At 48.8% G+C, this 26,627-nt stretch overlaps 6 protein-coding genes across 8 annotated transcripts; 1 reads left to right on the top strand and 5 right to left on the bottom strand.

The window, feature by feature from the left end:
* Nucleotides 1-21: 21 nt before the first annotated feature.
* On the bottom strand, nt 22-1,783 carry LOC119548725 (acyl-coenzyme A thioesterase 9, mitochondrial). The gene is made up of 3 exons (XM_037856221.1): nt 1,766-1,783; nt 1,458-1,700; nt 22-1,396 (listed from the first exon to the last, which is right to left on the bottom strand). Exons 2-3 carry the CDS (start codon nt 1,645-1,647, stop codon nt 162-164), a joined length of 1,425 nt encoding a protein of 474 aa, XP_037712149.1. The 5' UTR covers nt 1,648-1,700; nt 1,766-1,783; the 3' UTR covers nt 22-161.
* Nucleotides 1,784-2,742: 959 nt separating this feature from the next.
* LOC119548733 (acyl-coenzyme A thioesterase 9, mitochondrial-like) lies at nt 2,743-4,372 on the bottom strand. The gene is made up of 4 exons (XM_037856250.1): nt 4,231-4,372; nt 4,099-4,169; nt 3,806-4,048; nt 2,743-3,744 (listed from the first exon to the last, which is right to left on the bottom strand). The coding sequence occupies exons 1-4, from the start codon at nt 4,314-4,316 to the stop codon at nt 2,804-2,806; spliced, it is 1,341 nt and encodes a 446-aa protein (XP_037712178.1). The 5' UTR covers nt 4,317-4,372; the 3' UTR covers nt 2,743-2,803.
* A 100-nt stretch (nt 4,373-4,472) lies between these two features.
* Nucleotides 4,473-6,340, bottom strand: LOC119548727 (acyl-coenzyme A thioesterase 9, mitochondrial). The gene is made up of 4 exons (XM_037856235.1): nt 6,138-6,340; nt 6,003-6,073; nt 5,704-5,946; nt 4,473-5,647 (listed from the first exon to the last, which is right to left on the bottom strand). Exons 1-4 carry the CDS (start codon nt 6,242-6,244, stop codon nt 4,722-4,724), a joined length of 1,347 nt encoding a protein of 448 aa, XP_037712163.1. The 5' UTR covers nt 6,245-6,340; the 3' UTR covers nt 4,473-4,721.
* A 1,213-nt stretch (nt 6,341-7,553) lies between these two features.
* On the bottom strand, nt 7,554-15,011 carry LOC119546193. The gene is made up of 15 exons (XM_037852322.1): nt 14,935-15,011; nt 14,628-14,876; nt 14,228-14,565; nt 13,811-14,161; nt 13,549-13,748; nt 13,283-13,491; nt 12,514-13,226; nt 11,184-12,451; nt 10,725-11,119; nt 10,153-10,661; nt 9,724-10,093; nt 9,399-9,663; nt 8,506-9,331; nt 7,815-8,448; nt 7,554-7,757 (listed from the first exon to the last, which is right to left on the bottom strand). The coding sequence occupies exons 2-15, from the start codon at nt 14,721-14,723 to the stop codon at nt 7,647-7,649; spliced, it is 6,285 nt and encodes a 2,094-aa protein (XP_037708250.1). The 5' UTR covers nt 14,724-14,876; nt 14,935-15,011; the 3' UTR covers nt 7,554-7,646.
* A 19-nt stretch (nt 15,012-15,030) lies between these two features.
* LOC119546203 (protein pygopus) lies at nt 15,031-19,261 on the top strand. Its single transcript, XM_037852334.1, has 3 exons — nt 15,031-15,780; nt 15,843-18,421; nt 18,779-19,261. Exons 2-3 carry the CDS (start codon nt 16,101-16,103, stop codon nt 18,897-18,899), a joined length of 2,442 nt encoding a protein of 813 aa, XP_037708262.1. The 5' UTR covers nt 15,031-15,780; nt 15,843-16,100; the 3' UTR covers nt 18,900-19,261.
* Nucleotides 19,262-20,238: 977 nt separating this feature from the next.
* Nucleotides 20,239-23,676, bottom strand: LOC119560518 (coatomer subunit gamma). Of its 3 annotated transcripts, none has more exons than XM_037874004.1 (6): nt 23,537-23,676; nt 22,649-23,307; nt 21,053-22,523; nt 20,750-20,935; nt 20,540-20,692; nt 20,239-20,481 (listed from the first exon to the last, which is right to left on the bottom strand). In XM_037874004.1, exons 1-6 carry the CDS (start codon nt 23,574-23,576, stop codon nt 20,351-20,353), a joined length of 2,640 nt encoding a protein of 879 aa, XP_037729932.1. In that variant the 5' UTR covers nt 23,577-23,676; the 3' UTR covers nt 20,239-20,350. The 3 variants fall into 3 exon arrangements, with proteins under 3 accessions (XP_037729932.1, XP_037729942.1, XP_037729924.1); XM_037874014.1 differs by having other exon boundaries at nt 22,649-23,304; nt 23,537-23,675; XM_037873996.1 differs by lacking the exon at nt 23,537-23,676 and having other exon boundaries at nt 22,649-23,374.
* Nucleotides 23,677-26,627: the final 2,951 nt, after the last annotated feature.

Genomic DNA, 26,627 nt, shown 5'->3' with positions numbered 1-26,627 from the left:
CGGTAAAGATACAAGTTTTAATTTTAAAGTATTAAAATTTTATTTCAATTGAAATTATTTCCCAATTTGCTAGAAATTTAAAAAATAGGTACTGAGAAAGTTTAAATTCTAAATTTACAAAATAGTTTAACTACCACATTCGATTTATCTTAGCTCTAAAACTAAGTACAGATATTTCTTGAGCTCTCCGTGGGCACGTCGATGGGATCGGGAAGCTCCGGTTGCAAGTGCAAGGCGGCCAGGAGTTTCCGCCTGCCGTGGATGTACCAGAGCATTTCTCGGTAGGATCGCGGTAGTACTTCGTCCAGAACCTTGTCCGCCCTGTACGTCAAGTAGAAGACATTCGTGGTCTGCACCTTACCGCTCTTAGCATCCCAAATCTGGGCCACGGTCATCAGCTGGACGTAATTCTGGGCGGCATAAACCACGTAGGCGGTGAGCTGGAGGAACCTATTTACATGCACTGGGTGCATAAAACTGATGTCCGAGATGCATGTGAGGATGGGCCGATCGCCCAGATAGATGCTGGCCATTATGAAGCTTATCTCCACGGCCTGGCGCATCAGGTAGCCTCCAAAGATGGTGTTCTGTGCATTCCTGTTCTCCGGAAACGGAGCAATCATTGTCGACTGCAGGGAGTCCTCCATCCAGCGGCATTTTGGCGGCAGGACACGCTTATTGAGATCCATGCTGTTGGTCGGAGTGGTTCTCTTGAGGATCTCGTACATGATGGTCTGCTCGTATTCCCTGGGTGGCGAACTGAGCACCGACTCCATGGCCGTGGACTTGCGCAGCTTCTGCCGCTTCTCAGCCTGCTCCCAAATGAGCTTCTCGGTTTCGTTACCAACCTCTAGAGGATTAATGGGCGCCGCAGCTGTGTTTGTGGCATTTCTGGCCACCATGACAAAGATGGCTTTGGTCACATCGATATATTCCCTGCTTCCAGGTATTAACTGCCTCACATAGATGGTGATCTCCATGGAGCTGCGTCCCGCCCACGAGATGTGTCCGCTGATCTCGATGTCCTGGTTGACCTGCAACCGCTCCAGATTGGTGAACTCCACTTTGTCCACGAGCAATGTGACGAAGGTGTAAGGCAGGGGAACTCCCTTTGGAAGCTTGGGTAGCTTTACATGGCGATGACAGATCCACACTGCAAACATGTCCAGCTCCTCCATAATCCGACCCAATCTCACCCTGCCCAGGTGATTAACATAGCTCTCGCGGATTAACTCGCTGGCACTGAGGGGCAGAATGGCAGTGGTGTGGGAATCCAACATGGTTCTCGGTGGGAGCTCCTCTCTTTTGGGCTCGTGCTGCAGGAGATGGTCCCGGGGCTTGGGAATGGTATGATAGCCCACGTCCACGCCGGATTGCTCGCGAATGGTACGAGCCACTGGGGGTCAAGCGGCGTTAAATAGGTTTCTATTGGAATCGTTATCCATATCCTAACTCACCATCAACCATCGTTCCTGAGCGGTGATCCGATTTTACCTTGGGCCCGTTGTCCAGCACATAGCTCCTGGTCATCTGGTGGCTAGCAAGCGCGGGGCAGTTGGCGACCAACAGACGCCTCCGCCGGACGGCCGATAAGGAGCATCTTTTCGCCAGCACCATTCCGAGTCCCCTTGCCATCTGAGAGATCATCGTTTGATGTGTTCCGGGTGCTGGGCCTTGGAAATTTGAGATAGTTGACCCGCCTATTGGGATCCGATGGGATGGGTGTTATTTTTTAACGACAAGCAATATCCAATTTTACAATTACTGGTAATAGTTCCCAGTTTGTAATACGTAATACAGTTCAGCTCGATCGGATTTGCATCGAGTGCTGTCAGTTGGACAGCAAAATAGAGAGTGATTCTAGAACCCAAAAAGAGCGTTGGCAAATCTTCCGCACAAGTGCGATTACATGGCTCTCAACCCTCTGAGAACCCGCGCATGACGATCACCTGTCCACTTGGTGAGAGATTCTTTACCTGCACTTGGAAAAAAGTATGGGATCTCGACAGTACTTAAGTTTTATTAACTCTTTTTTAAATATTTTTCATACATTAAATTTTGTTTCAAAAATAATCTTTGACGTTTTTTAAAATTTTTTTTAAAAAGCTTGCATTTTATTTAACTTTGTCAAGTTATAACTAACGTTATGTTTATATTTATTTGTAATAAACTGTTATTTAACCATCTAATTTTTTTCTGTGCAGACATCTATAGCTTTAATCTTATCTGGAGAGAAGGTGTAAAGATGATTTGAAAAAACGCCAGACAAACGAAAAAAATATGGAAAGTTTTTAAATTTTTTGTTTTAAACTGATTAAACGAAATATTTGGCCTAACAAATTATGTTTCTATGTATCAATCCCAGCCGCAATCTAATCTATATAGTGGGAGTAAGCAATCATGTGCGTGTCTAGAACATGGACACCAAAACATTGGCAATGGTCATGATCTGCACGTTTTTGGCATTCAAAATCAAAACCAGGGCTTACTTAACAGTTTTCTATTTTAATAAGAAATTAAATAAACTTCGATTTCTACGATTTTCGGTTTCAGCAATGTGAATATAATATTTTTCCCAATTTTACCGAGTGCAATAATGATTTAATAATAAATGACTTTTAAATTTGAAAAATTTTTCAAAAACGTTTTCCATTTGTGAGTAACCTTTTTGACCACTGCTAAAGTCAATGATTTAGATTAATAAAGATTTATTTCTTTAAACTAATGTATAAAAAAAACGTATTCTTTTATATAAGAACTATAAATTTTTTTTGTGTTTATTAACTGTGTATTTTGTACTTATCTAGGAAATTGTTTCAGACTTATAAACATTGCTGGCATTGAACTTGCGGCGACCATGGATGTACCACATGGTTTCGTGGTAGGACCGGGGAAGGACTTCAGTAACCGTATCCGGAGCTGCGAAAGTGTAATAAAACGCGTTAGCGGTCACACGGTTGCCGGAATACGGGTCCAGGACATCGGCTACGGTCATGATCTGCACGTAGTTGAGCTTCGTGTATACAACATAGGCTGTCATTTTGATGAAGCTATTCACGCTCACGGGCTTCTCGAAGCTGATGTCCGAGATGTGCTCCAGTTTGGGTCGCGTTTTGCAGAAGAGGAAAGCTGCTGCCCAGCTAATCTCCAGGGCACTTCGCATAAGAAACCCCCCGAAGACAGTGTTGTGGTGATTCCTGTGCTCCGGAAATGACGGAATAGTGCTCATCTGGAAGGAGTCCTCCATCCAGCAGCAGTCGGGTGGCAGGAGACGCTTTAGCGGACCCACGTGCTCGGTGGGGGAGGTCCTCTTGTAGATCTCGTATATCAGCGACTGCTCCTGAGCGTTGGGTTCCACTTTGAAGACGGACTGGGCGCTCAGTATCTGCCGGTGCTGCTTTCTTTCTGCCCCGCCAGCCAGGATCAGTTTCTCCTCCTCGTTGGCCGGCTGTATGGGATTCACAGGAGCGGATCCCGTGTTGGTGGCATTTCTGGCCGCCATAAGGAACAGAGCACGTGTGATTTTTTGGTACTTTTCATCGACCTTCTGCTCCAGCCACACCACCACCTCCATGGAACTGGTTCCCACCCAGCTGACGTGACCGGATAGGCGAATGTCCTGTGTGCCTGATGCTGTGATTTCGGTGAAGTCGATCCGGTCCACCAGTATGGTCACAATGGTGTAGGGCAGAGGCACTCCCTCCGGCAAATTGGGAAGCTTCAAGTGCCTATGGCAACACCAAGCTGGTAAGGTTTATGAATAAAATTACTAGTGAAGAAGCTTTTGCTCAATATAAAAGTTTACCGGCAAAATAGTCCATGTCCTCCAGAAGCCTGCCGAGGCGGACGAAGCCTCTAAAGTTTATATACTTGTCCTGCAGCATGGGATTCTTGCTCAGAGGAATGATGGCCGAGGAGAAGGAATCCTGCATGGATCGTGCAGGCAGTTCCTCGATCTTGGGTTGGTACTGAAGGAGCTCTTCCCTGGACTTTGGCTCTCGGGTGTAGCCGGGCTCTAGGCCCAAGCTCTTCATCATATCCTCCTTGACTGGAAGGAAGACATGGTTATCTTGTATTCAATGAATATTTAGTACTTACTCTCCGCCATAGTGCAGTTTGGATTGTCTACCGATGATTTTTTGATGTCATCGCCCGAAGAATAGTAACGCCTTTGGCGGGGTGGAAGAACCGTTTCGTAAAAATGCGATTCTTTCTGGATTGATCACTCACCTGGACTTTTTACTGGCCAACTGCAAGAGGTTCCTGGCCATAAGAAAGCCCCGGCACTTACGGGCTCCAAGCAATGCAGGTAGCATTAATATTTTTACAATTTTTATAACCAGGGCTCATCGAAACAGTTTTCAGATCTGGTTCCAAATCTGGAACGTAGTTAAAACTATACATTTTGGTTCCCCTTCGATTTTTGGTCCTCAATACATGAACAAAATGATAAATTAACAGACACAAAGAAGTATTTTATATGTTGAAACTTGATAAATAGTGATTTTTAATAATTATTAGGGTGGTTAAAAACAAAAAAGGTTTGCAAATTTCAGGACAAGAACTTAGTACCCTCCAGAGGGCTTGAGTGTTTCCGGGTTAGTGAACTGACAATACACGATTATTGCTTTATATAAACACAGAACTGGTAATAGTATTTATGTATCCCACAGGATAGCCTCGCTTAATATCATTGGGAACATTCAGTAGCATCTGCGGATCTATTTCAAACCCATGCTAGCCTCGAACTTGCGACGACCTTGGATGTACCACATGGTTTCGTGGTAGGACCGGGGAAGGACCTCAGTTACCGTGTCCGGAGACGAGAAGGTGTAGTAGAACGTGTTGGTGGTCACCTGGCTGCCCGTGTGCGTATCTAGGACGTCCGCAACGGTCATGATCTGCACGTAGTTGAGCTTCGTGTACACCACGTAGGCCGTCATCTTGATAAAGCTATCCACGCCCACGGGCTTCTCGAAACTGATGTCCGAGATGTGCTCCAGTTTGGGTCGCGTTTTGCAGTAAAGGAAAGCTGCTGCCCAGCTAATCTCCAGGGCACTTCGCATAAGGAAGCCCCCGAAGACCCGGTTGTGGTGATTCCTGTGCTCCGGGAACGAGGGAATAGTGCTCATCTGGAAGGAGTCCTCCATCCAGCGGCAGTTCGGCGGCAGGATGCGCTTGTTCAGCTCCAAAGTGTTGCTGGGAGTGGTCCTCTTGTAAAGCTCATACATGAGCGTCTGCTCGGGATCGTTGGGCTCCACCTTGAAGACGGACTGTGCGCAAAGAATCTGTCGCTTCTTCTTTCTGTCTGCGCCACCAGCGAGAATCTCCTTCTCCTCCTCATTAGCCGGCTGTATGGGACTCACAGGAGCGGCTCCCGTGTTGGTGGCATTTCTGGCCGCCATTAGGAACAGAGCTCGGGTGAGCTTTTGGTACCGTCCAGCTACCATCTGCTCCAGCCAGACCACGACCTCAATGGAACTGGTTCCCACCCATGAGACGTGGCCGGAAAGCCGGATGTCCTGGGTACCTGAAGCCTGGACATTGGTGAAGTCGATGCGGTCCACCAGAATGGTCACAAAGGTGTACGGCAGGTGAACTCCCTCTGGCAGGTTCGGCAGCTTCAGGTGCTTATGACAGCACCAAGCTGGGGAAATAGATCATTAGAAAATTGGTCACAATTCTAATGGAAAGTCCTCTTACCAGCAAACATATCCATGTCCTCCAGCAGCCGCCCAAATCGCACGTGGCCCAGATAGGTCACATACTTGTCCTGCAAAGTGCGATCCGTGCTCAGGGGAATGATGGCCGAGGTGAAGGAGTCCTGCATGGCTCTCGGTGGCAGATCCTCCAACTTTGGCTGGTACTTGAGCAACTGCTCCCTGGATTTTGGCAGCGGGTTGTAGCCGGGCTCTAGACCCAATCGTTTCATCATCTCCTGCTTGACTGTAGAAGTTAAGGTTTAAGGATGGGTTCGATCCCGGTGGAATTGAGGCACTTACTCTCCGCCATGGTTCCGGATTCATTGGCCACCGCCGATTGCTTAATATGAGTGGGCGGTGAGTAGTGACGCCTATTGGAGGTTTAAAAACGAATATCAAGTATACGAACATTACATTTTGATACTGGATACTTACTTGGGCACCGCAAAGGAAGCAGGCGCCTGTTTGGTGGCCACCTCCATGAGTTTTCTGCTGCGGATCAATCCCCAGCACTTTTGGGCTCCCAACAAAGAACGCAGCATCTTGGTTTAATTTAATTGTTAACTTTTCCCCTAACTTTTTCGATTGTAACCCGTCTGCGATTTGACCCCAAATAAAACCAGCTAGTCGCGGAATCAGCTGTTTGGCACAGTGGGCACCATGATATTCGTATCTTGGTGAGTAATAACATCTGGTAAATTAATAGCAAAGTAGAACATATGCTTTAGATTGACGATTTCTTTTGAAAGTCCCTAAATATACTTTTAGAACAGTCATTTCCTTAGGTTTGTCATTAAGAAAATTGTATTTGGTTTAAGAACAACTTGAATAATTTTTTCCCGAAAAACCTGTACATTTTTACTGTATCCAGTATTTTTTCTCATGAGCCCACTGTGCAGTCAAGGCGATAAATAGCAATGACGTCATCGCGTTTGTTGATAATTTTAAATCGGGAATGGAGTCCCATAGGCGATTACCTTGAAATTAACACAGTCTAAATCTATGATTCATAAATTAAGAACGAACTATTATAGATAAGGGATGTCTATTTTTCCGTTTGTCCCATGGCTATCAGAATGAGAACTCAAAACGGAACTTCCACTTTCCGTAGATTGGGTAATAGGACCCCGATGTTAAAGTGGGATGCCTCTATAAAGTCCTATTTAAATTCTCTAATAATCTACATTCAAATATTTATTTTATAAGAGGGTCAAAATTTTAACCCACTTTCATGTCCGATTTTTCCGTATTTCCAATGGCTCCCAGAATGGGAACCCAAAACTAGACTTCTAAATTCCATAACTTTGGTAATTGGATCCCGATTTGAAAATGGCATACCTATATGAGTTTGTGGTTGAATTCTCTAATAATCTACATTCAAATATTTATTTTATAAGAGGGTCAAAATTTTAACCCACTTTCATGTCCGATTTTTCCGTATTTTCAATGGCTCCCAGAATGGGAACCCAAAACTAGACTTCTAAATTCCATAACTTTGGTAATTGGATCCCGATTTCAAAGTGGCATACCTCCATGAGTTTGTGGTTGAATTCTCTAATAATCTACATTTAAATATTTATTTTATACGAGGGTCAAAATTTTAACCCATTTTCATATCCGATTTTTCCGTATTTCCAATGGCTCCCAGAATGGGAACCCAAAACTAGACTCCTAAATTCCATAACTTTGGTAATTGGATCCCGGTTTCAAAGTGGCATACCTCTATGAGTTTGTGGTTGAATTCTCTAAAAATCTACATTCAAATAATTCTTTAATACGAGGTTTAAAATTTTAACCCATTTTGGTGTTTGATTTTGTTTAAATGTTTATATTTACAAAACAAAATATACCTTCAATCGAAAAGTAACTACTGCAGAGTTACCATTAATGTAGCTCATTTATTTGAATAAATTAAGTGGAATTCAGTACAACGAAGCCCTTCGCTTAGAGATTTAATTCCTTGAGCGCAAAGTTCAGTACCACCGGTAACATACCGGCATCTTCCAGATCCAGGATCTGCTGCCGGAGGTTATCCACCGGATGGGAATGTATCATCTGCAAGAAGGTGTTATTAACACAAAATTCTTTTAAGTAAAAGCCACTTAAACAAACCTTTTTGATCTTTTGCCGCTCCTCGGAGCTCTGGCAGAAACTGAGCAGTGCGGCGGCCATGTGGGGTCGATGGACAACGACGCAGTGCCTGGCGAACTGAAGCAGATTGAGGGAATGTACCACTGGACAGCCTTGCAGGCGTAGCAGCGTCTTGTGCAGCACCTCCTCCTGCGCGAAGGAGCGCGTCTCCACGGCGTTCTTCAGGGCATTGCAGAGAACATAGTCCCAGGCCTTGGCCAGTCCGTCCATGTGCAGCAGATGGGGCCGGCAGGTAAGCACATCCAACAAAGCGTTCAGCTCCCGCACCATGTGGAACATCACCATTCGCTTGAGGATGCCGTTCCAGATTTGCGGAAGGTGTATATCGAAGCCCAGGCAGATGTTGGCCATTACCTCCAGCGACAAGGGATTCTGGGCATTGCGCTGCCAGATCATCTTCAGGATGTCAATCTTGTTGCAATGGTCGTCGGAGAACTTCTCCAAGTTTGACTTGTAGCCCAGAGCCTTCAGCTCGTGCACACACTTAATGCTGATGAATTGGCGTTGGTTGATCGTGTTGGTGAAAGAGTTGCTGCCATCGTTCAGCTTGGAGTAGCACTCGTATATTTGCAGCTGTGTGGAGGTGTTTACCGAGCTAATGGAAGAGGGTTAAATAAATTATTCCGGTTGACTATCTTAAACCAATCCTTACCCTCCCTTGAAGATCAGACCCACAAGGAACTTGACCGCCTCCGCCTTTGGCCAACTGGAGAGTATGTAGAAGGCTCTGTTCACATTCTCGCAGGCATCTTGGCTGCTTGTTCCGTCCGCGCCATTTACCTGCTCCGGCCAGTTCTGCTCCTCCATAAAAGTGTCCTCCAGAATGGTACCGTCAGCCGTCGGCTCCATGGTCAGTGAAAGCCACTTCTGCAGCAGACGGTACTGAATGGTGGCCAAGCAGAGGTCGTGTAACTTGACGATCTCCGCGACGAGGGCGTTGATGTCTACTTTGCTGGACTTCAGAATCAGCTCGTGGTGGTACAGGGCGTGAATCAGCTCGGTGGGGTTCTCAACCTGTCGCAGTAGCTTTTCGTCGGTCATGCCGTAGACATAAAGCAGGTGCTGGGTCTTCTGAATGGGATACCGTCGCTTGACCTTAGAAATCTGTTCTCGAGTCTTCGGATCGGTAAGCAGATGGCCCCTCTCCTTTACGAACTTCCAGCACTCGTAGGAGGCCTCCACCTGGTCTGCTCCGTCCCGAGCATAGTTGGATACAAAGTATAGTATCAGGAATGCCTTGTTGGGGTTGTTCACTTTCTCGACCAACCGAAGAATCGACTGAAGGAAGGCATTATTCGTAGGAAGAAGACTCCACGACTCCGATTCATTTTTCGACTTGTACTCCGATATCGAATTCTTCACTGCTGACATGCAGAAGTAGTCGCAGTTCTGGGAGCTATCCTTGGCTCCCTTCAAGGCCGTGTACATCTGAATCAGTGGAAACCAGCTTTGGCAGTTATCCACGCTCAGTTCGCTGTCTGAATTTGAACAAAAGAAAGCGGTAAACGGGAATTTCAAACATTTTATAATATCTAATCAGTATACCGAGGATATCCTTGAGGGGTTGCTCTACGATAGGCTTAAAAGGCAGACGGTAGCGAGATATCTTTGGCATGACTCCGTTTTCCCTCTGCGATTTGAGCCACATGTCAGTCTCCACTTGGCCCGGCCGATTGCGCCTCCGAGTTATCATCTTATGCCGCAGGAAGTGCAAAATGTTCGTCCAGATCTCCATCTCCTTGGGCGCCGCATCGAAGTGCATTAGGATGTTAATCACACACATGTACAACTCGTAGAAATAAATGTTTATCTAAATGATAAGTAATTGGTTAAATACCAGAATGGGAAAACATTACCGAAGTGAACTTACTTCTTCGATGAAGTGTTTCAACTTGGAGACGAATAGCTCTACGTTTTTGAGTTCATTTATGTACGGCTGACACATATCTCGCATTTCTTGGGCGCTGCTCAGCATTACCAGTTCCTCGTCGCCGAAGGTGTCTCTCTTGACCTCGAAGCGCAACTCCTGGGCACTCAGAATGCTCAATATCTGGGTTATGAGAATCTTCTGGTAGTCAAAGCCAAAGTCCTTGCTCATGCGTTCCAACAGCTGCACGTCGAGCTGCTTATTGTGGAACTCCTTGAGCAGGTCCTCCACGTTGTCCATGTCCGCGTTGAACTTGCCCTTGATCCTGGGATCCTGCTGACAGAACTCCAGATAGTAGAAAAGTTTCAAGCGCCTGTAAATACATCGGAAATTATAATAAAGATTTAATATACAAACTTTTCATCCATTTACTTGGCGCGTATCAATTGCACATTATCCAAATCTTCGATGTGGTCGTGGTACATGGCGGATAACGTTAGGAAGTTCATCTTTTGCAGATCTGTCTTCACCTCCGTGGAGAGCTTTTCCAGCAGAGCCAGTGCCTCGCTGTCCACCACCAGCATGGTGAAAAGTTCTATAAAGTTGGCCTCCTTGCTTCCCATTGCGTTGCGGAATATGCGGCGCAGCTGCAGCGTAATGAATCCTTCGTTGATGATTCGCTTCTTCCGGCAGTTTTGCTTCTGGTAGTCCAGCAGGTATTGCGACATCACGTACCAAACGTCGTGTTCCTTGGCCTTGGTCAGGTGTTCCAACGACAGAAAGAAGTCCGCACGAGCGCTGTCGAGATCCGCCTTAGTGTTCTCCGCCAGTCCATTGCGCACCTTCATCAACAATGAGTTGCTCGGCTCCGATTCGATTACCATGAGCAACAGGGTGCGAGCCAGGAACTTCACTATGGCCATGTGGCCGCCGATGCTCTTCTGTGAAAATTATTGAAAAGGCATTGCAATTATAGTATTTTTCAATTTGTATACGATCCTTACGTTCTGCTGCGGCTGCTGTACGGGCTGCACTTCTACCTCCTCAAACATTGACACCGAATATCGCTTCTTCGTCATTGTCGGCACCTGCAGGGACTTCACGTCGAAGGATCCGTTAAGGGGAATGGTGAAATTCAGTGTAGTCTCGCCCACGGCCACCGTAATGCCATCAAGAGCCCGGCAAATTTGCTCGTTGACGGCCTGCTCCTTGCCGTCATAGTGGGTCTTAATGGCATCCAGTGGATAGTGGATCACAGCCACGCGTATGCATTTGATCAGTTCAACAAGGTCCCGACGACGACTGTCATCGTGAAGCAAGGCGGAAGTAAGTAACTCGTAGGCCAAGAAAAAGCTAAGGGGATCGGTCTCATTCATTAACTGCAGCGAAGATGCCGATTCTGCATAAAAAAAATAAGGGATAGGCATCAAATCAAGACCGAAAGCTATTAGTAAGGGATTTACCCAGGTTCTGTCCCTTGGCGTTTTCGATTTGCTGGACCAGCAGCTCAAGTGCTAGGTTGATAAACTCGTCTGCATTGGCGGGCACACAGTCGACGAAGCTAATCACATGGAATGCCAGGGCACAGCTGAGGGGCAGACACCCGATCCGTTGGCAAATGCGGGTCAGGCCAAACACCTTGGACAGGCTGAGAGCGGTGCAGAGTTCGCCCATTTCGCTGGCTATAAAAGCGGACACATTTAACGTGGCCTGAGCGCGCTCCATGATCCTCTCAATGGCCTCGTCCAGGAGGCAATGACGCCTTTGCAGCGGTATGAGTTCGCTGCTGCAGCCCACCTGGATTCCGAATTTCCGAAGACGATAGCGATTCTTTATTACCAAATAGCGTCGCTCGTAAAGTGAATCAACGTTCGGCAAGAACAACTTAAAGAGCTCCAGGACGTTCAAGTGTTCTTGAACCTTAGTCTTGTCCTCAAACGAAGCGGAAGAGCTGTTTTCCAGGAGGTTTGCAATGATCTCCACCACTTCCTGTCCGTTCTTCGAGTTCTTATCCCCGATCAGCGTCTTGAAGAACTCATACGCCAGTTCTATCTGACCACGCCGGGCCATCTGGTAGCAGCAGTTAAAGTTGGCACTGACCGAGATTTCCGGCGCAGCCTTGGTAAGCGCCCCGATGTCCTCCAGCATGTCCGGAAGATTCAACTTTACGATGCGCATCATGAAAAGTTCCAGGTTGATGTCGGAGCTGTCGGCTGGCCAGCCATATTTGACTTTCATGATCTTGATTACCTGAATCTCGTACTCGGCGTTGATCTTCACTGCCAGCGGATGGGTGGATGAACGCAACCTGATCAGAGGAGCCAGCGTATCCGGCCAGGGAATAGGTGCATTCTGCAGCACGGACAAGGCGCACTCCAACCGACTGTCTTCATTGTGCAGCAGCTCAATGCAAGCCATCGCCCGCTCTAACCAGGTACTGGAGGATTGCCGACTGGCCACCAACTGTGATATGTACTGCTTGATAACGCCCAGCGGCTGACGGCCCTTCTCTTGGAAGATCGGATACATGAAGTTCTGCACTAGGCGCTGCAATTTGTCCAGTTGGACGTGCTGCAGAATGCTCAAAGCCGTGGCATCAATGGAGTCCTGCATGTAGTTGTCCAGTGTAAAGCCCATGTTGTAATTGGTCTTCAGCACGGACAGATCCTGCAGAGCGTTGACTAGGTCTCGCAGTTTGCCAACGTTGCGCTCCTGCTGCCGCCGGACATCACTGAAAGAAATATACATATTCGGTTTAAGATATTCAAGAGAGCAGGAAAGCCTTCTACTTACGAGTAAGTGAACTGGATTTCCTCAAATATATCCAGTATCTTGGTGCTAAACTCCAAGCCGATATCCGGCCAGTGGGGACTGTACTGCAGATTTCGCGTCATCTCAACGCTCCAGTCGGTGATAAACGGCATTATGCTGGGATGCGTGTTGCTAACCACCGGAATGAATTGACGCAGCCACTGGACCACGTTAAAGGGTTTCGTGTTGCTCGGGATGAATCCTAGAAGCTTTCGCAGCTCATCCTCGTTTAGTAACGGCAGGATGCTGCTCGAGTGGCGTCGCCAGATAAGACAGGCCGTGGGCATATCCGAATTAAAGAGCGACTTGACCATCCTGACCAGGTTGTTGTCGTAAATGAACTTTTGCCAGTCCGTGTTGCATTCGTACGGATCTATGATGGCAAGAGTTTTAAGTCGGTGCAGTTGCTCGTCAATTTCCAACATGTCCTCTTCGTCATCCTCAAAACTCAACCGCTTTTTGACCTCATGCAAATAGCGCTCAAGAATGTGTCTTGAATTCAAGTTGATCATGCGATGACTTTTAATAAAGGCTTTACTTTCCACCTGTGACAGCAACTGCAGCAAGTTCTTGAATTTCTCGTCCACAACAGAGGCATCTTTTTGAGAATTCGAGTTGCAGAGCTCGACCAGAATGCGTTTCGCCTTGGCTTCGTAGATGGGCTGCAGGCACAGTTCGAACTGCTTGCCGAATTCCTGTTAAAAATGGCAATGAATAAATGATAGCTAAGAGATAAGAATCACTTAATTACCTCCGCCTCTTCCAGGCGCCCTTTAGCAATCAGCTTTTTGAAACGATCGCTGGGATCGGTCTCGGAAACGAGCATCATCTCCACCACCGAGGGAATGCTGCTTTGATTGAGCTCCTTGGCAGCCAGATAATACAAGTTGACCGCACACTTTGGCTGGCGTATAAGCCAGGCGTGGTCAGGTACCTCCACCTCGTTTTTTACATTAAGAGCTGGAATGTTTGAAGGATTAAATATATTTCATATCACACTCCTTTCTTTTTTCCTACTTGGATATTCCACTATTTTGATGAAGCGTCCCTCATCCGTTGGCTTCGTCAGCACTAGAAGCTCAATGTTCTCTTCGCTGCACTCCATGACCAGCAGATCTTCGATGAGCAGATTCTTCCTTTGGGTCGTTTGGCTCATGTGAACTGTGCGGGTGTACGGACAAATGTCCAGCAAGTGGCCAGAGTTGGTGAGAGCGATTCTAGGGTATACCAAATACATCATAAATGCCCAGGAAAATCTTAAGTCGTCAATTCCACTCACATGTAGTGCTCCAAGTTGAAGATCTGCTTGAGACTGCCGAAGTGAGCGGGCAGATTGATGCGGGTCACATCGCCGGCGGTGCCACTCCTGAAATTCATCGTGCACTGTTCTCCAGTAATCATTAGACCGGGATGAGTGCCCAGATCCTCCTGATTGTTCTGCGCACTGATGTTGGCGGCCACCAGCTGCTTGAGCAGCACTGCACAGTCCACGTTGCCCGAGGATCGCCCCTTGGACAGGCGTTGAATGGTGACATCGTCGAGAATGGCCTTCTCGCAGGCAATGGTGTCGCCTTCACTCAGGGTCACGTTGCTCAGCGTCTCCAGACTGGACTCGTCGATGTCGCTTAACCTAGGAAACATAGGATTGTTAAAGGAAGTCCTCCAGAGGGTATAGGGTTTATCACTAGATTCCTACATGTAGACACTGCCGTTCTTGCAGGTGAAGTAGAATCGCTGATCCAGCTGGTGGATGCTCCGGAAGGTGCCGCCCGTGAGACTCACGTCCTCCAGATTGACGGCCACGCTAAAGAGGAGCAGACCCTTGATGAAGACCCCGTGGACTTCGCCATCGCTGAGGCCGCAGACAATCAGGTTGCCACTGGTGGAAATGGAGATGGCCTCTATGGCCGCCCCGAATCCGAGGAAGCTGCACTTGGCCACCAGCTCGTCCTCCAGCAGGAGCAGGCTCTTGTCGATGCCGATAACCATCTTGCCGCACTGCACGGAGGCCAGAACATCCGGATATTTGATTACCTTGGAGGGAAACAAAGGGAAACTTGCACTCTAACTGTAGATCCCGCGCCACAAGGACTCACTTCCTCCTCGCTGCTTATCTGGAAGATGCCGCGCGACGAAAACACATTGGAGATGGTCTCGTCCTCCACCGAGGATGCCTCGAAGTTGCTCCACATTCCTATTAAATTCCCGCTAGCTCAAGTTGCAAAGTCTGTTTAAACTCTTTTTTCAAACACCGCCAATAATCAAGCGTCACCTGGGGGTCTCCAATAACTGTATCTGCCTATCGATAGGCGATACATTCTGTACTTTAAAAAAATTAGAGTCCCCTGCAACTAATTACCTTTAGTAAACAAACTAAATTACCTTTTTAAATATCCATTTCACCTTAAATCTCTTTTAATTTTAAAATATCTACCGTATTAGCAGGCCGCCTCGTGCTCGCCCGCTCTGGTCACTCCAAACGGCCGCTGGAATTCCGGCATTTCGCTCGACGTTGACAAACGGCCACACTGGCGACTTGCGATGAAAATTATTTATATTTCGCTTCTTCGCACGCAAAAATTGGTCAAAATAAACAAAGGTTAATGTGCTGCTGCTCAATAACGGTACAGTGGTCAGTCCGCCGGACCGCCGAACGCGCGTAACGGTAAGCCGTGCGTGTGCCGCCCCGAGAATCGGCGCTAATTAAAAGTGGATGCTGCAGCGGCCATCGGAATCAACAAAAAGCCAACCGAAAACGCAGGCTATTCTCCAAGCGATCAAAGCCAACTAATTTCTAACCGCCGGTTGTCTTGTGCCCCGATTAAGAGTAAAAGTACAGCGAGAAAGTAAAGCCCGTAAACAAACAACAGTTAAACGCTGCACTGCAATTAAAACGGAACGGGAAACGCAGCGGAGGACATAAAATCGGTGGCAAGAAGAAGAGCGCTGCCCAGCAAGCGCCTTTCGCAGGGTTAAAGGAGGGAAATCAGTGGTGAACTAAAGTGCAGAGTGCTAGATAGACGTAATCCCAGGTAAAGTGGTTAAAAGTCCCTGAAAAGCCAAGAAGCGGCAGGTGCTTGGCGCTTTTGAAACGAGACAACACGACGCTGGGTTTCCAGCGTAGAGTTGCCAACCCGAAAAAGAAACGGGGTTGCCGTTCGTTGCGCCGAAAGTGTTTACCTGCTTTCCGAGGGCCAATTGCTTGAGGGAAAGCGACTTTCCTAACGATCCTGGCCAGGAGATGAGTTGGTGAGTAGTTGACTTGGCCCGCAGCACCCCCGATACTCATTTGGCACCCTACACCCCCCCAGGAACTCGAACTTCAGGCGGTCCCAGGCCGGATAACCGGCAAAAAGCCAAACCCACCGATAAAAACCCACTGCAGTTGGTCAACTAACGCTCTAGGGGATTAGCGCCCGCCTCTCAACGACTCCACTCGCCACAAACCAGCACTCCTTCACCAGCGTCGAGATCTCCTGCGCGGGATTGGCGACGCCGCTACAACCGAATTTCTTGCCCCACGCCGTTGAAGAAAAGCTGCCACCATTAGGAAGAAGAATACCTCGAATATGACCCACAATCTTGGTATGGCGCCATATCGATTGCCGGGTCCAGCGGGCGGACTGTGTCCGCCCGACTTCAAGCCGCCGCCTCCGACGGACATCATCTCGGCGCCGAGCAATCCGAAGAAGCGGCGGAAAACCTCAAGTGCCGCCAACTCTGCTGCGGCGGTGGCTGCTGCGGCGGCTGCCGCAGCCGCTGCTGCGAACTCCATGCAGCAGCAGCAGGCGCCACCCACGCCGCAGGATCTGCTGCCCCCTCCGCCGATGGGAGGCTTTGGAGACACCATTATTGCCTCGAATCCGTTCGACGACAGCCCCCAGGTATCGGCGATGTCCAGCTCGGCGGCCGCGGCGATGGCGGCCATGAACCAGATGGGCGGCGGTCCGGGAGGTGGTCACTTTGGCGGCGGTGGACCGGGAGGCCATCCGCACTGGGAGGACCGCATGGGCATGGGTGGCGGACCGCCTCCCCCGCCACACATGCATCCGCACATGCACCCGCACCACCCGGGCGGTCCCATGGGTCATCCACATGGCCCCCATCCGCACATGGGTGGTCCGCCTCCGATGCGCGGCATGAGCCCTATGCATCCCCATCAAATGGGACCGGGACCAGGCGTCGGACTACCACCACACATGAACCACGGAAGGCCCGGAGGACCTGGAGGCCCAGGAGGACCCGTGCCCATGGGCAGTCCCATGGGAGGAATGGCTGGCATGGGTGGCATGAGCCCCATGGGCGGAATGGGAGGCCCCAGCATATCACCCCATCATATGGGCATGGGCGGTCTGTCGCCCATGGGTGGAGGCCCTAATGGACCCAATCCGCGAGCCATGCAGGGCTCTCCGATGGGCGGTCCGGGCCAGAACTCGCCGATGAACTCTTTGCCCATGGGCTCGCCGATGGGCAATCCCATTGGCAGCCCGCTGGGGCCGCCTTCCGGACCGGGTCCTGGAAATCCTGGCAATCCCGGCGGCCCACAACAGCAACAACAACCTCCGCAGCCACCGATGAACAACGGGCAGATGGGTCCGCCGCCTTTGCACAGTCCGCTGGGCAATGGACCCACCGGTCATGGCAGTCATATGCCCGGAGGACCTATCCCAGGTCCAGGTCCTGGGCCCGGCGGTCTTGTGGGACCCGGTGGCATCTCCCCCGCGCACGGCAACAACCCGGGAGGTCCTGGGAACAACATGCTCGGCGGGAATCCCGGCGGCGGCGGCAACAACAACAACGGAAGCAATACAAACAACGCCAGCAACAACAATCAAAATCCTCACCTCTCGCCGGCAGCCGGACGCCTGGGAGTGCCGACGTCGATGCAGTCGAATGGACCTTCGGTATCGTCGGTGGCCTCCTCCTCGGTACCCTCGCCCGCCACGCCCACGCTCACGCCCACTTCGACGGCCACGTCGATGTCCACGTCAGTGCCTACATCCTCGCCAGCGCCGCCCGCCATGTCACCGCACCATTCGCTGAACAGCGCCGGCCCCAGTCCGGGCATGCCCAACTCCGGACCCAGTCCGCTGCAGTCGCCCGCCGGCCCCAATGGTCCGAATAACAACAACAGCAATAACAATAACAACGGACCCATGATGGGCCAGATGAACCCGAACGCAGTTCCTATGCAGCACCAGCAGCACATGGGCGGCGGCCCACCTGGCCACGGAATGGGCATGAACCAGATGCTGCCACCGCAGCAGCCCTCGCACCTTGGTCCCCCGCATCCGAATATGATGAATCACCCGCACCCGCATTCTCATCCGCACCACCATCCCGGCGGACCACCGCCGCACATGATGGGCGGTCCTGGGATGCACGGAGGACCTGGAGGAATGCCGCCACACATGGGCGGTGGACCCAATCCGCACATGATGGGCGGACCTCATGGGAACGCGGGTCCGCACATGGGCCACGGTCATATGGGCGGAGTACCAGGTCCAGGACCCGGGCCCGGTGGCATGAACGGACCCCCGCACCCGCACATGTCTCCGCACCACGGACACCCGCACCATCACCACAATCCAATGGGCGGACCCGGACCTAACATGTTCGGCGGTGGTGGAGGCGGTCCAATGGGACCCGGAGGACCGATGGGCAACATGGGACCCATGGGCGGCGGACCAATGGGCGGCCCCATGGGCGTGGGGCCCAAACCGATGACAATGGGCGGCGGAAAGATGTATCCGCCGGGCCAGCCGATGGTCTTCAACCCGCAGAATCCCAACGCGCCGCCCATCTATCCGTGTGGCATGTGCCACAAGGAGGTGAACGACAACGACGAGGCCGTGTTCTGTGAATCCGGTTGTAACTTCTTCTTTCACAGGTAGGTTTCGACTATCAATAGAGAAATTTGCTGTAGTTTAAGCTGGTAAATAATAGTAATTGGCTTAGGCTGTTGACTTGTGACTAATAAAACCAAATTGGTTGTCACAATATATACAATTAAATTGGTCAAATCCGAATACAATCTAAATATCTAAAAAAGGAAACCAAATTTTTCATATTAATTAAACTTTGAGGTGTTTCTAGTAAACTCCTTAGTAATCATTCTAATCAAATGCGCTTGCTAATTCAAAATAAGCTGGGGAATCAACCATACCTAACATATCAACATTGCGAGTCACAGGCGTTTCCCAAATTCTATTGATATCATCGACTAATTCCTGTATCATCTTTGCAGAACCTGTGTGGGCCTGACAGAGGCGGCCTTCCAAATGCTCAACAAGGAGGTGTTTGCCGAGTGGTGCTGCGACAAGTGCGTGTCTTCCAAGCATATTCCCATGGTCAAGTTCAAGTGTTGAAGCGGGCGGGAATCGGAATCAGCGGAACCTATCGATCAACACCCAACAAAAGCATCAGCAACAGCACCAGCTAGCACTCACTCACTGTATAAAATATCCAAGCATTAACTCTATCTTAATTGTAAGACTTAAGCTGCTCAATAGTCAAGACCCCGACCCCGACCGATCCCGCGACCCACCAGTCCCAGAACCCAGAACGGAAATAGGAACCCGTAACCAGTAAGCGACCCACTAAAGTGCCGGAGCAGTGTTGTGACTTTCAGCTCCGGGCTCCTGGCTCACTCGCGACATCCTCCTGAAACAAATAAGCAAAGCAAACCTTAACGAAAAGTGTAAACGAAATATGTTAATTGTAATATAATTGTAATATGTATGTATGTCTGCATGTGGAGTAATCAATCAGGACAAGACCCGCGACACGAAAACAGAGAAACAATCTAGTTTGTATAATACAGAGAAATTGGATGAAATTATCGAGCGAACAGGCGGGGTGATGATGCACATCTCCACTCGAATACCAGTCGCCTGGCAAAAAGCCCACAAAACACACAACGGACAACCACTCGTAACTATATAAACATATATCTAATGACATATTCAACACATTTGAGGATGAGTATAGAAATTGTAACGAAATGAAATTATCATTGTGAAATTGCTGCAACCTGCGTGAGTGTGTTATATTTGTTATTACGAACCTATATTATTTTTTATACTTGCGTGCGTTTACATTTTAAATAATTAATACTGAAAGTGGCTCGATCGATCGAAAGACGACTATCGTCGGATACATTTTACACGAAAATATTCAATATAGCCGGAATCGGAGGATGTGAAATAAGGAATCGATTGCGAGCAAAGGCACAAGAAATTATAAATTGATGCGAGAGAGATAAATTTGTAATCTAAGACGAATGTTGAAAACGCAGCGAAAATAAACGATTAAAAAACAAATTTGTAAAAATAGGAAAAACAAAAAGTACTCTAGGTTACTGCAACTTTAAGTTATTTATAATTAAATAAAATACGATATAAAATAAAGTAAGAACGAGTTATGAAGCTATTTGTTATTGAAGGTATGGGTAAAAAATACAACATAAAACTTTCCATTAAAAGTCACCTTTAAAGAAACGCCATCAAATTGGGTTGCATTGCATATACATATATTTATATTTTTTTTGTTTCCGTACTTAGGCTAAATGCACAGGCTAATAGGGGCATAATAAACAATACAATACATTTCGAAGGATGCATCGCTGGGCCACACACTTTTTGGAATTGGGCAGTAACATGCCGAATCGTGGACAGGGTTCTAGGGTTATTACAGAGACAGTCACTTAAAGGTACAAATTATATTTTTGATTAAGTGTAGCTTTCTGTTTCATAGTTGGATTTTAGATTATGTTGACAGCACGCAGGAACCAGACGAGATCCCTGCATGGCTCGCTGTCTTATCCGATTGCCGCCGTAATGAGCTCCGCCACGTCCTGATCTGTGCTGCGCACGGTCAGGTTCAGCGTTACGCCCTCAGAAAGTGCCAGCTTGGCCCGGACCAGCACATCGGCGCCGCCCCTGAAGGTTCCTGAAATGGAGGGAGTGGTTTTTTATACATGTTCTATCTCAAAGCGAAGGATTCTTACCTGAGCAGAGCAACGTATGCAGGTGAGTACCCTCGGGCACCTTTTCAGAGAGATTTGCTGCGCCCAATCCCAGTATCTTCACTATGGTGTTGACCGCATCCTGCAAGGTGGTGACTGCCGACAGCACGAAGGTGTCCTCGGCTTGCAGCCATTCTGCAATGCCAAATAATTAATAATATTTCCTGTGCGTATATCTACTCTTTCCCGCACCTTCGCTGTCGGCCGCATCCCAGGCCACTTGGAAATTGTTCTTCTTGGTCTTCTGTATCTGGTCGGCCACAGTGAGCTCCAGGTCTTCCAGCATGTACTCGTCGTCATAGCCTTCTTCCGAATCCGGCTCTCCGGTGTTGGGATCGCAGTCCTTGACCACAAATCGCAAAGTGGCGCCAAAGGTAGCTGAAATTTATAGAATAAGTAAATAAATATTTGCTAAATGTGACAAGCAAGTTGAACAGAAATCTGCAACATTCCATATACTATAGATCTTGTTGGTCTGATAACTAGTCAATTTACCTATGGAACTGGCTGCATCGGGCGGGAACTCCACGATGACGAATGTGGTCTGCAGATCGTTGTAGGGCAACTTGGGACACGGAATGACCGCCCTGGTCGTGAATCCTTCGGGCAGAGTCAGCTCCACGCGCACATTCTCCAGGAATTGATCGGACAGGGTGTTCAAGCAGTCGAACTGGAAGACCACGTGCTGGCCGAAGATGTGTTTGATGCACTGCACCGTGTACTCCGTTTCGCTTTCGGTCAGCTGGATGGGAGCGGTGCTGCGATGGATGGGGCCCAGCACCTGGATTCCCGGCAGCTGGGCCAAACGGGCGGCGCTCTCCTCCTCGCGCGTGATCTTCGGAGGTCGCGGTGCAGTGCTGGTCACCAGCATTACATCGTTGGCAATCACCGGCTTCACGATGGCCGCCTTGGGCACAATGGAAATGTCGAAGCGCGTCTCTAGATCGCCATTCAGATGGTCGACCAGCGATTTTTCCAGCAGAGCCAGTGAGCAATTCTCCCGCTCGATGATGTAGTTCTTGTAGAGCTCTGGCCTCTCCGAGTTAAGGATGCTCAGGTAGTAAGTTGCCCTATCCCGCACCTCGTCGTCCGGATCCATCTGGCAACGACCCAGCAGAACAAGAATATTGCTCAACAGAGCCGGACAAGAGGCTCCAAACTGGGCCATTGCCGTGACTGCAGCTGCTCGCACAATGGGACTCTCCAGGATGACGCGGTTGTAGATGAAGCGTATGTACTTGGAGGGCGTGGCCGCAAAGGGTCCCTCTTTGCCCAGCAGGTGAAGAATCCTCACAGCGAGCGACACGTGCTCGCAGTCCTCGATGAACTCGCATAGGTGCGACAAACCGGACTCCTTGGCATCCACATTCTCCTCGATAATGGTGATTATGGTGTCCACAATGGAGGTCTTGTACTCCAGACCGCCCTCTTCGCGTAGCATACCGCTGAGGAAGTTCATCAGCACCGTGTGCTTACGCGGATACTTGGTGCACAGGGCACAAATAGCCTGCACCACCACCACCTTGAACTCGTCGGAGATCTCGGCCACAAACGTGGAGATCTGCTTCATCAGGCGCTCCACCGATGATTCGGCGCCGGTCTTCAACAGCGTGGTAATGGCCAGCGTGGCCACCGATCGATTGGAGTCCGTGATGAGACCCTCCAAGTCCAGATTGCAGGTGGTCACCGCCGCCGGGTGCGTCATGGCCACCTTGTTGAGCGTGCGCACAGCAGCAAAGCGCAGCGTGGCCTTCGGCGAGCTGCAGAATAGCTGGAGGATGGAGAACGCCGGCGACAGCATTCGCGGATTAGTGTTCTTCAGGTTGACGATGGCGTGCGCGGCCTCGTAGATGACCATCTCGCTCTTGTGGCGCAGACAGGACTCGATGAACGTGAACAAGGGCGAGTCGGACAGCTCCTCGGTGGGAATGTCTTCCTCCTCGATCAGCTTGCAGGCAATGCGTATCTGGGGGATGCAGAAAGAAGTTCGGTTAGTGGGCGACTCCCAAGCAAAGAAGGCAATGACTTCATAAAATGTTGTTTCTATATTTCTTGGGTTAATTTTAGAAAAGTGTTCCTTTTTCCACTTACCAACATACACACGGCGTAGGGACTCTTCAGAGAACCCCTGGTCAGCTTGTTGACCAACTTGGACACCGCCAGCCGATCCGACTTGCGGATGTGGTAGAGCAGCCCCAAGGCGTGGTACTGCACCATGATGTTGTCGCTGTTCAGGGCCTCCTGGGCCTCGTTGGCCCACCGCTTGACCACGTCGCCGGCGGTGCTGGCCAGTCGCAGGGAGCTGACCAAGGCGGCGCAAGAGACCGCCGCGTTCTTGTCCACGATGCACTGCTTCATGTAGCGCTCCACGGCCTGCAACATGGTGTTGTCGGTGATGCTGCACAAGGCTCGGATGGCGGCGGCCCTGTAGAGATCCTCCTTGCCGGTCATGTCCTTCGTCAGCGAGCTGGTCACGATGATCACGTCCTCGGCAATGGAGCTCAGCTCCTTGATGCCCAAGTAGACCATGCGGCGCAGCACCACGTCCTTGGACTGGAAGAGCTTCGTCATCGCGAAGAAGCAATCGGTGGCCTCGCGGGCCACCAGCTGCTCGCCCTGGTTGATCAGGTACAGGATCTTGGTCAGGATGTGGATGCACTTCCGCGCGTTCACCGGCGTCTCGTTGAAGGTGCGCGTCTCCTGGAGCACCGAAGTCTTCTCCAGATTCTGGTACGCATTGCTCGGTCCTGCTGGCGGATTGCCGCGTTGTTTTTTGTGCGAGGCAATGGAAAAATAATTCATTTTCTCGGTCAATTTAGAGGAAAACTCGATTTTTCTTTTCTGTCTGTTCTGGGTGTTAGTGGGTGTGTGTGAGAGTGTGTCTGTGCCAGCGGAGCACCTTCCAGCAGCTGGGTTTTCCTCCTGCTGGCTCCGTTGGCCGGGGGATTAGTAGCTTCCAGGCGCTGCAGCCCTACTTACCGTCCTCCTCCTCGTCTTTGTCGCGGCGGAACGAACCCATTTTCTCGGTTAAATCGTGGCTAAAAACAATTGAAATGGTTTTCTGGCTGCGCTTACACGTCACTTAGCGGTAGGGATGATAGTATATTTTTATATTTTAGTATGTTTTTTGAATAAAAATAAAAATATCGCGATACTTTTTCACCCTAATACGTAAGTGTCCGCAACGTAAGAGCCACGTAAGTGTCAGTAATAGAGGGAGATAGCACCAACGTAAGTGTCACTCTCAAGTTAGGGATGTGAGAAATAAAAATAAATACTTATATCGTGATTATTATTATCGCTATTGCCACGTAGGTGTCAGGAAAAGAGGGATTTAAAATATATAATAAAATATCAATATATTGATATTTTTGAATACAAATAAATATTTCTGAGATATGATATTTTTTATAAATTTCCACAACCCTACTCAGCGGTTCATCTGTCCTAGGACTTGACAGGCATTTTTGCAACGGAACCAGTGATTTCCTTTCCGGTTCGATTGTACTTATCGATTGTCAAATGGCGGTAAGCTTTGAGTTTGACGCAAATAAGTTTAGTTAATTCATTGTTCTTCCTCTTGTTCTCTGGGTCTCTTACAAAGTTTATTAAAACGTTACATTTTAGTCAATTTTTACCCTTCACATTTAATAACATTCAAAAATGATCCATAATGAAAATATGTTTGATAACCTCCTTCGTTTACCCAAAAAAACATACGGTATTCTTATTGATTCCATTCATAATCTAAATTCAAGATTGAAAACACGAAATTTTTATAAATTATTAATTAGTTTCTCAAAAACAAGCTTTTTTGTTGTTCTAGAGGTGAAAGTTTCGACCGATAGACCGCAAAGGAACCGAGGTAATCGAATCGATTAGCGATCCTGCTCCGAAAGACGCCATCTTTTTGTCATCCCTAGCTTTTTTTTGATCCAAGTTTGCTTAATTTTAATTTATGCGTTTATTTAATTTATGCGTGCACATGTACCGCCCATTAGCGAGAACAAGAAACCCATTATATTGAAATGTCAATTTCCGACGCGCGCGGCAAGTGCCGTTAATTGCATTTTACATACCGCGGGGAAATTCCGGCGCACAGAAAACAACAGCTTCATTGCGTGTCTAAAAGGCGAGGACCTCAACCAAAACGCAAAAACCAAAAAGATCGAGACACCTACAGCATGAATTTATGGCCAGCGATAAGCGCCGGCCAAAAGGAAAATCCGCTGCCCAAAATTGGACAAGGAACGTGTGCGTCGGATCGGAGGAGCCGCAGAATTTAGTAGCTGTCAAAGGCATCAGCTGTGGCCCCTGGAAACACCTACAAAGCCACGGAGCCCCGGAGCCCGAAGCCAGGTATGTCCAGAGTTAAAGCCAACTTAGGCCAAAGTCGGAGCAAAAGTTGAGGCGACGGCGCACGCAAGGAATATGCCACAGGTGAGTTTCAGTTGGAGGTGCCCGCGGACAGTGGAGCCCCAGTTTGTTGCGCGTCGCATTTATCTGAAGAAGTCTTTAAAATCTGTATGTCGTAACATTAAAAATTACATAAATGAAGATAACTTCCCAATTAACATGGATCTTTTTGATCATCTAGAAGATAGGAAGGGCCTTTAATATACCAATATCATTTTTTAAAATGTTGTATATATGTCCAAATATGTTGTATCCCATTGTAAAGTTATTTTCCAGTTTATTGATAATCCTAAGGTTCTACTTCTTCATTTTCAACTACTATTAGGTATTATTTTGTAAGCCCTCCTGATAGTTAAAGGTTTAGATATATACTTTGTTTTTTTTGACTAAACTACTACAATTTATGAGATTTTTGACGGTGTTCCTTTTCAGACCTACCGAATGGTATTTTCTTTTCAAAACTCCTCATGCCATCGTAGCCAACCCCGACTGTAATCCCCAGTTACCTTTGCGTGCAAATGGCGAGGAATGCGGGCGGGGATTGGATACCCAGGGATTGGTGTTTCCCTCTTGCGGGGAGCAGAGATCCCGATCCGCTGGTGGCCTGTGACTCTATAAGGCTGATGCTGTCAGTTGCTCTTGGCCGGCTCATTGGCAGCTTTATTGCCAGGCGGCGTGTGTGTGGGCCAACCTGCATACCGATCATAAGTACGAATATGAATCTGCAGCCACTTGCCTTCGTTAGTCCCTTCGCCTGGTGCGAAAGATGCAAAACGGTTGCCAGTTCGGATTCCAGGTCGAAATCCCCCTCCCCGCCTGGCCAACCACTCCAGCGGTGTGCTAACAAGATGGCAACACATGAAATTAGACTGCGCCGATGCACGTCCAGCGATAGAAGAAGAACGAACTGATCGTGCCCAGGAAAACGGGCAACGGCAGGAACAACAGACTAATTAACATATTCAAATATTTGTCGCATTGTTTCGCCAGTTTCCCAGCTCAGCTCCATCTGGCAGTTCCTCCTCCGTCTCCTGTCGGGTTTATTGAAAAACCATTTTACGGTTTCATGCTCGAAAGTCATTGCCAAGTGACCACGCCCCATCTCGGCCCGAAAAGCCTGGACCCGGTGCATCTTCCTTGGCCGTTTGGTGCACTGCAGACCCCTTGGCGCTATTTTTATCGCATTTTAAAAGGCTATTTGTAGTGGTTCCACCAGGAAGTGGCATAAATTCGCAGCGCATAATGGCTGTGAATAAATTATTTTGCCACAGCTTCCTCTCTCGACCAATGATTGGCTGATAAGACCCATCCTCCGACTGCGGCGGACTCATCCATTGAAATGGGAGGAAACCCAGGCCCGAAACAGATGCTGCAAACAATGCACTGGTTACGTAATCACTTACCGCGATTCTTGTCCTGCAACGTGAGAGAGGCCAGCCGGCGGCCTTCCTTGTGCACTCGAGCAATTTTCACGCACGCCCCCAACTGGCTAGCCCTCCATTCCCATTCCCCTCGAGAAGATGCGGCCTGGCCAGAACCAAGCCCAAAAAATAGGAAAATAAAAGGCATTGAATACGCAGCAATCGCATGCGGAAAGCAAAAGTCCCACAGTCCGTTAGGCGGAAGCGAAGGCCAAGAACCGAAAGCCGGCCGA

This window comes from Drosophila subpulchrella, chromosome 3R, assembly GCF_014743375.2.
Source record: "Drosophila subpulchrella strain 33 F10 #4 breed RU33 chromosome 3R, RU_Dsub_v1.1 Primary Assembly, whole genome shotgun sequence".
Classification (NCBI taxonomy): Eukaryota; Metazoa; Arthropoda; class Insecta; order Diptera; family Drosophilidae; genus Drosophila; species Drosophila subpulchrella.
Note: the sequence above shows the minus strand (reverse complement) of the source record. Positions and strands in the feature narration are given on the sequence as shown.

Bases quoted from the DNA above. Each gene is read 5' to 3' on its own strand.
- LOC119548725 (XM_037856221.1), bottom strand. From the start codon at position 1,647: ATGATCTCTCAGATGGCAAGGGGACTCGGAATGGTGCTGGCGAAAAGA. The intron at 1,397-1,457 runs GTGAGTTAGGAT...CTTGACCCCCAG, and splicing joins CTCAGGAACGATGGTTGATG to TGGCTCGTACCATTCGCGAG.
- LOC119548733 (XM_037856250.1), bottom strand. From the start codon at position 4,316: ATGCTACCTGCATTGCTTGGAGCCCGTAAGTGCCGGGGCTTTCTTATG. The intron at 4,049-4,098 runs GTAAGTACTAAA...TCTTCCTTCCAG, and splicing joins AAACTGCACTATGGCGGAGA to TCAAGGAGGATATGATGAAG. The intron at 3,745-3,805 runs GTAAACTTTTAT...AAACCTTACCAG, and splicing joins GGACATGGACTATTTTGCCG to CTTGGTGTTGCCATAGGCAC.
- LOC119548727 (XM_037856235.1), bottom strand. From the start codon at position 6,244: ATGCTGCGTTCTTTGTTGGGAGCCCAAAAGTGCTGGGGATTGATCCGC. The intron at 6,074-6,137 runs GTAAGTATCCAG...AACCTCCAATAG, and splicing joins GCTTCCTTTGCGGTGCCCAA to GCGTCACTACTCACCGCCCA. The intron at 5,648-5,703 runs GTAAGAGGACTT...CTATTTCCCCAG, and splicing joins GGACATGGATATGTTTGCTG to CTTGGTGCTGTCATAAGCAC.
- LOC119546193 (XM_037852322.1), bottom strand. From the start codon at position 14,723: ATGTGGAGCAACTTCGAGGCATCCTCGGTGGAGGACGAGACCATCTCC. The intron at 14,162-14,227 runs GTAGGAATCTAG...TATGTTTCCTAG, and splicing joins AAGAACGGCAGTGTCTACAT to GTTAAGCGACATCGACGAGT. The intron at 8,449-8,505 runs GTAAGGATTGGT...CTCTTCCATTAG, and splicing joins GGTCTGATCTTCAAGGGAGG to CTCGGTAAACACCTCCACAC.
- LOC119546203 (XM_037852334.1), top strand. From the start codon at position 16,101: ATGACCCACAATCTTGGTATGGCGCCATATCGATTGCCGGGTCCAGCG. The intron at 18,422-18,778 runs GTAGGTTTCGAC...TCATCTTTGCAG, and splicing joins TGTAACTTCTTCTTTCACAG to AACCTGTGTGGGCCTGACAG.
- LOC119560518 (XM_037873996.1), bottom strand. From the start codon at position 23,359: ATGAATTATTTTTCCATTGCCTCGCACAAAAAACAACGCGGCAATCCG. The intron at 20,693-20,749 runs GTGCGGGAAAGA...TTGGCATTGCAG, and splicing joins GGATGCGGCCGACAGCGAAG to AATGGCTGCAAGCCGAGGAC. The intron at 20,482-20,539 runs GTAAGAATCCTT...CCTCCATTTCAG, and splicing joins GCATACGTTGCTCTGCTCAG to GAACCTTCAGGGGCGGCGCC.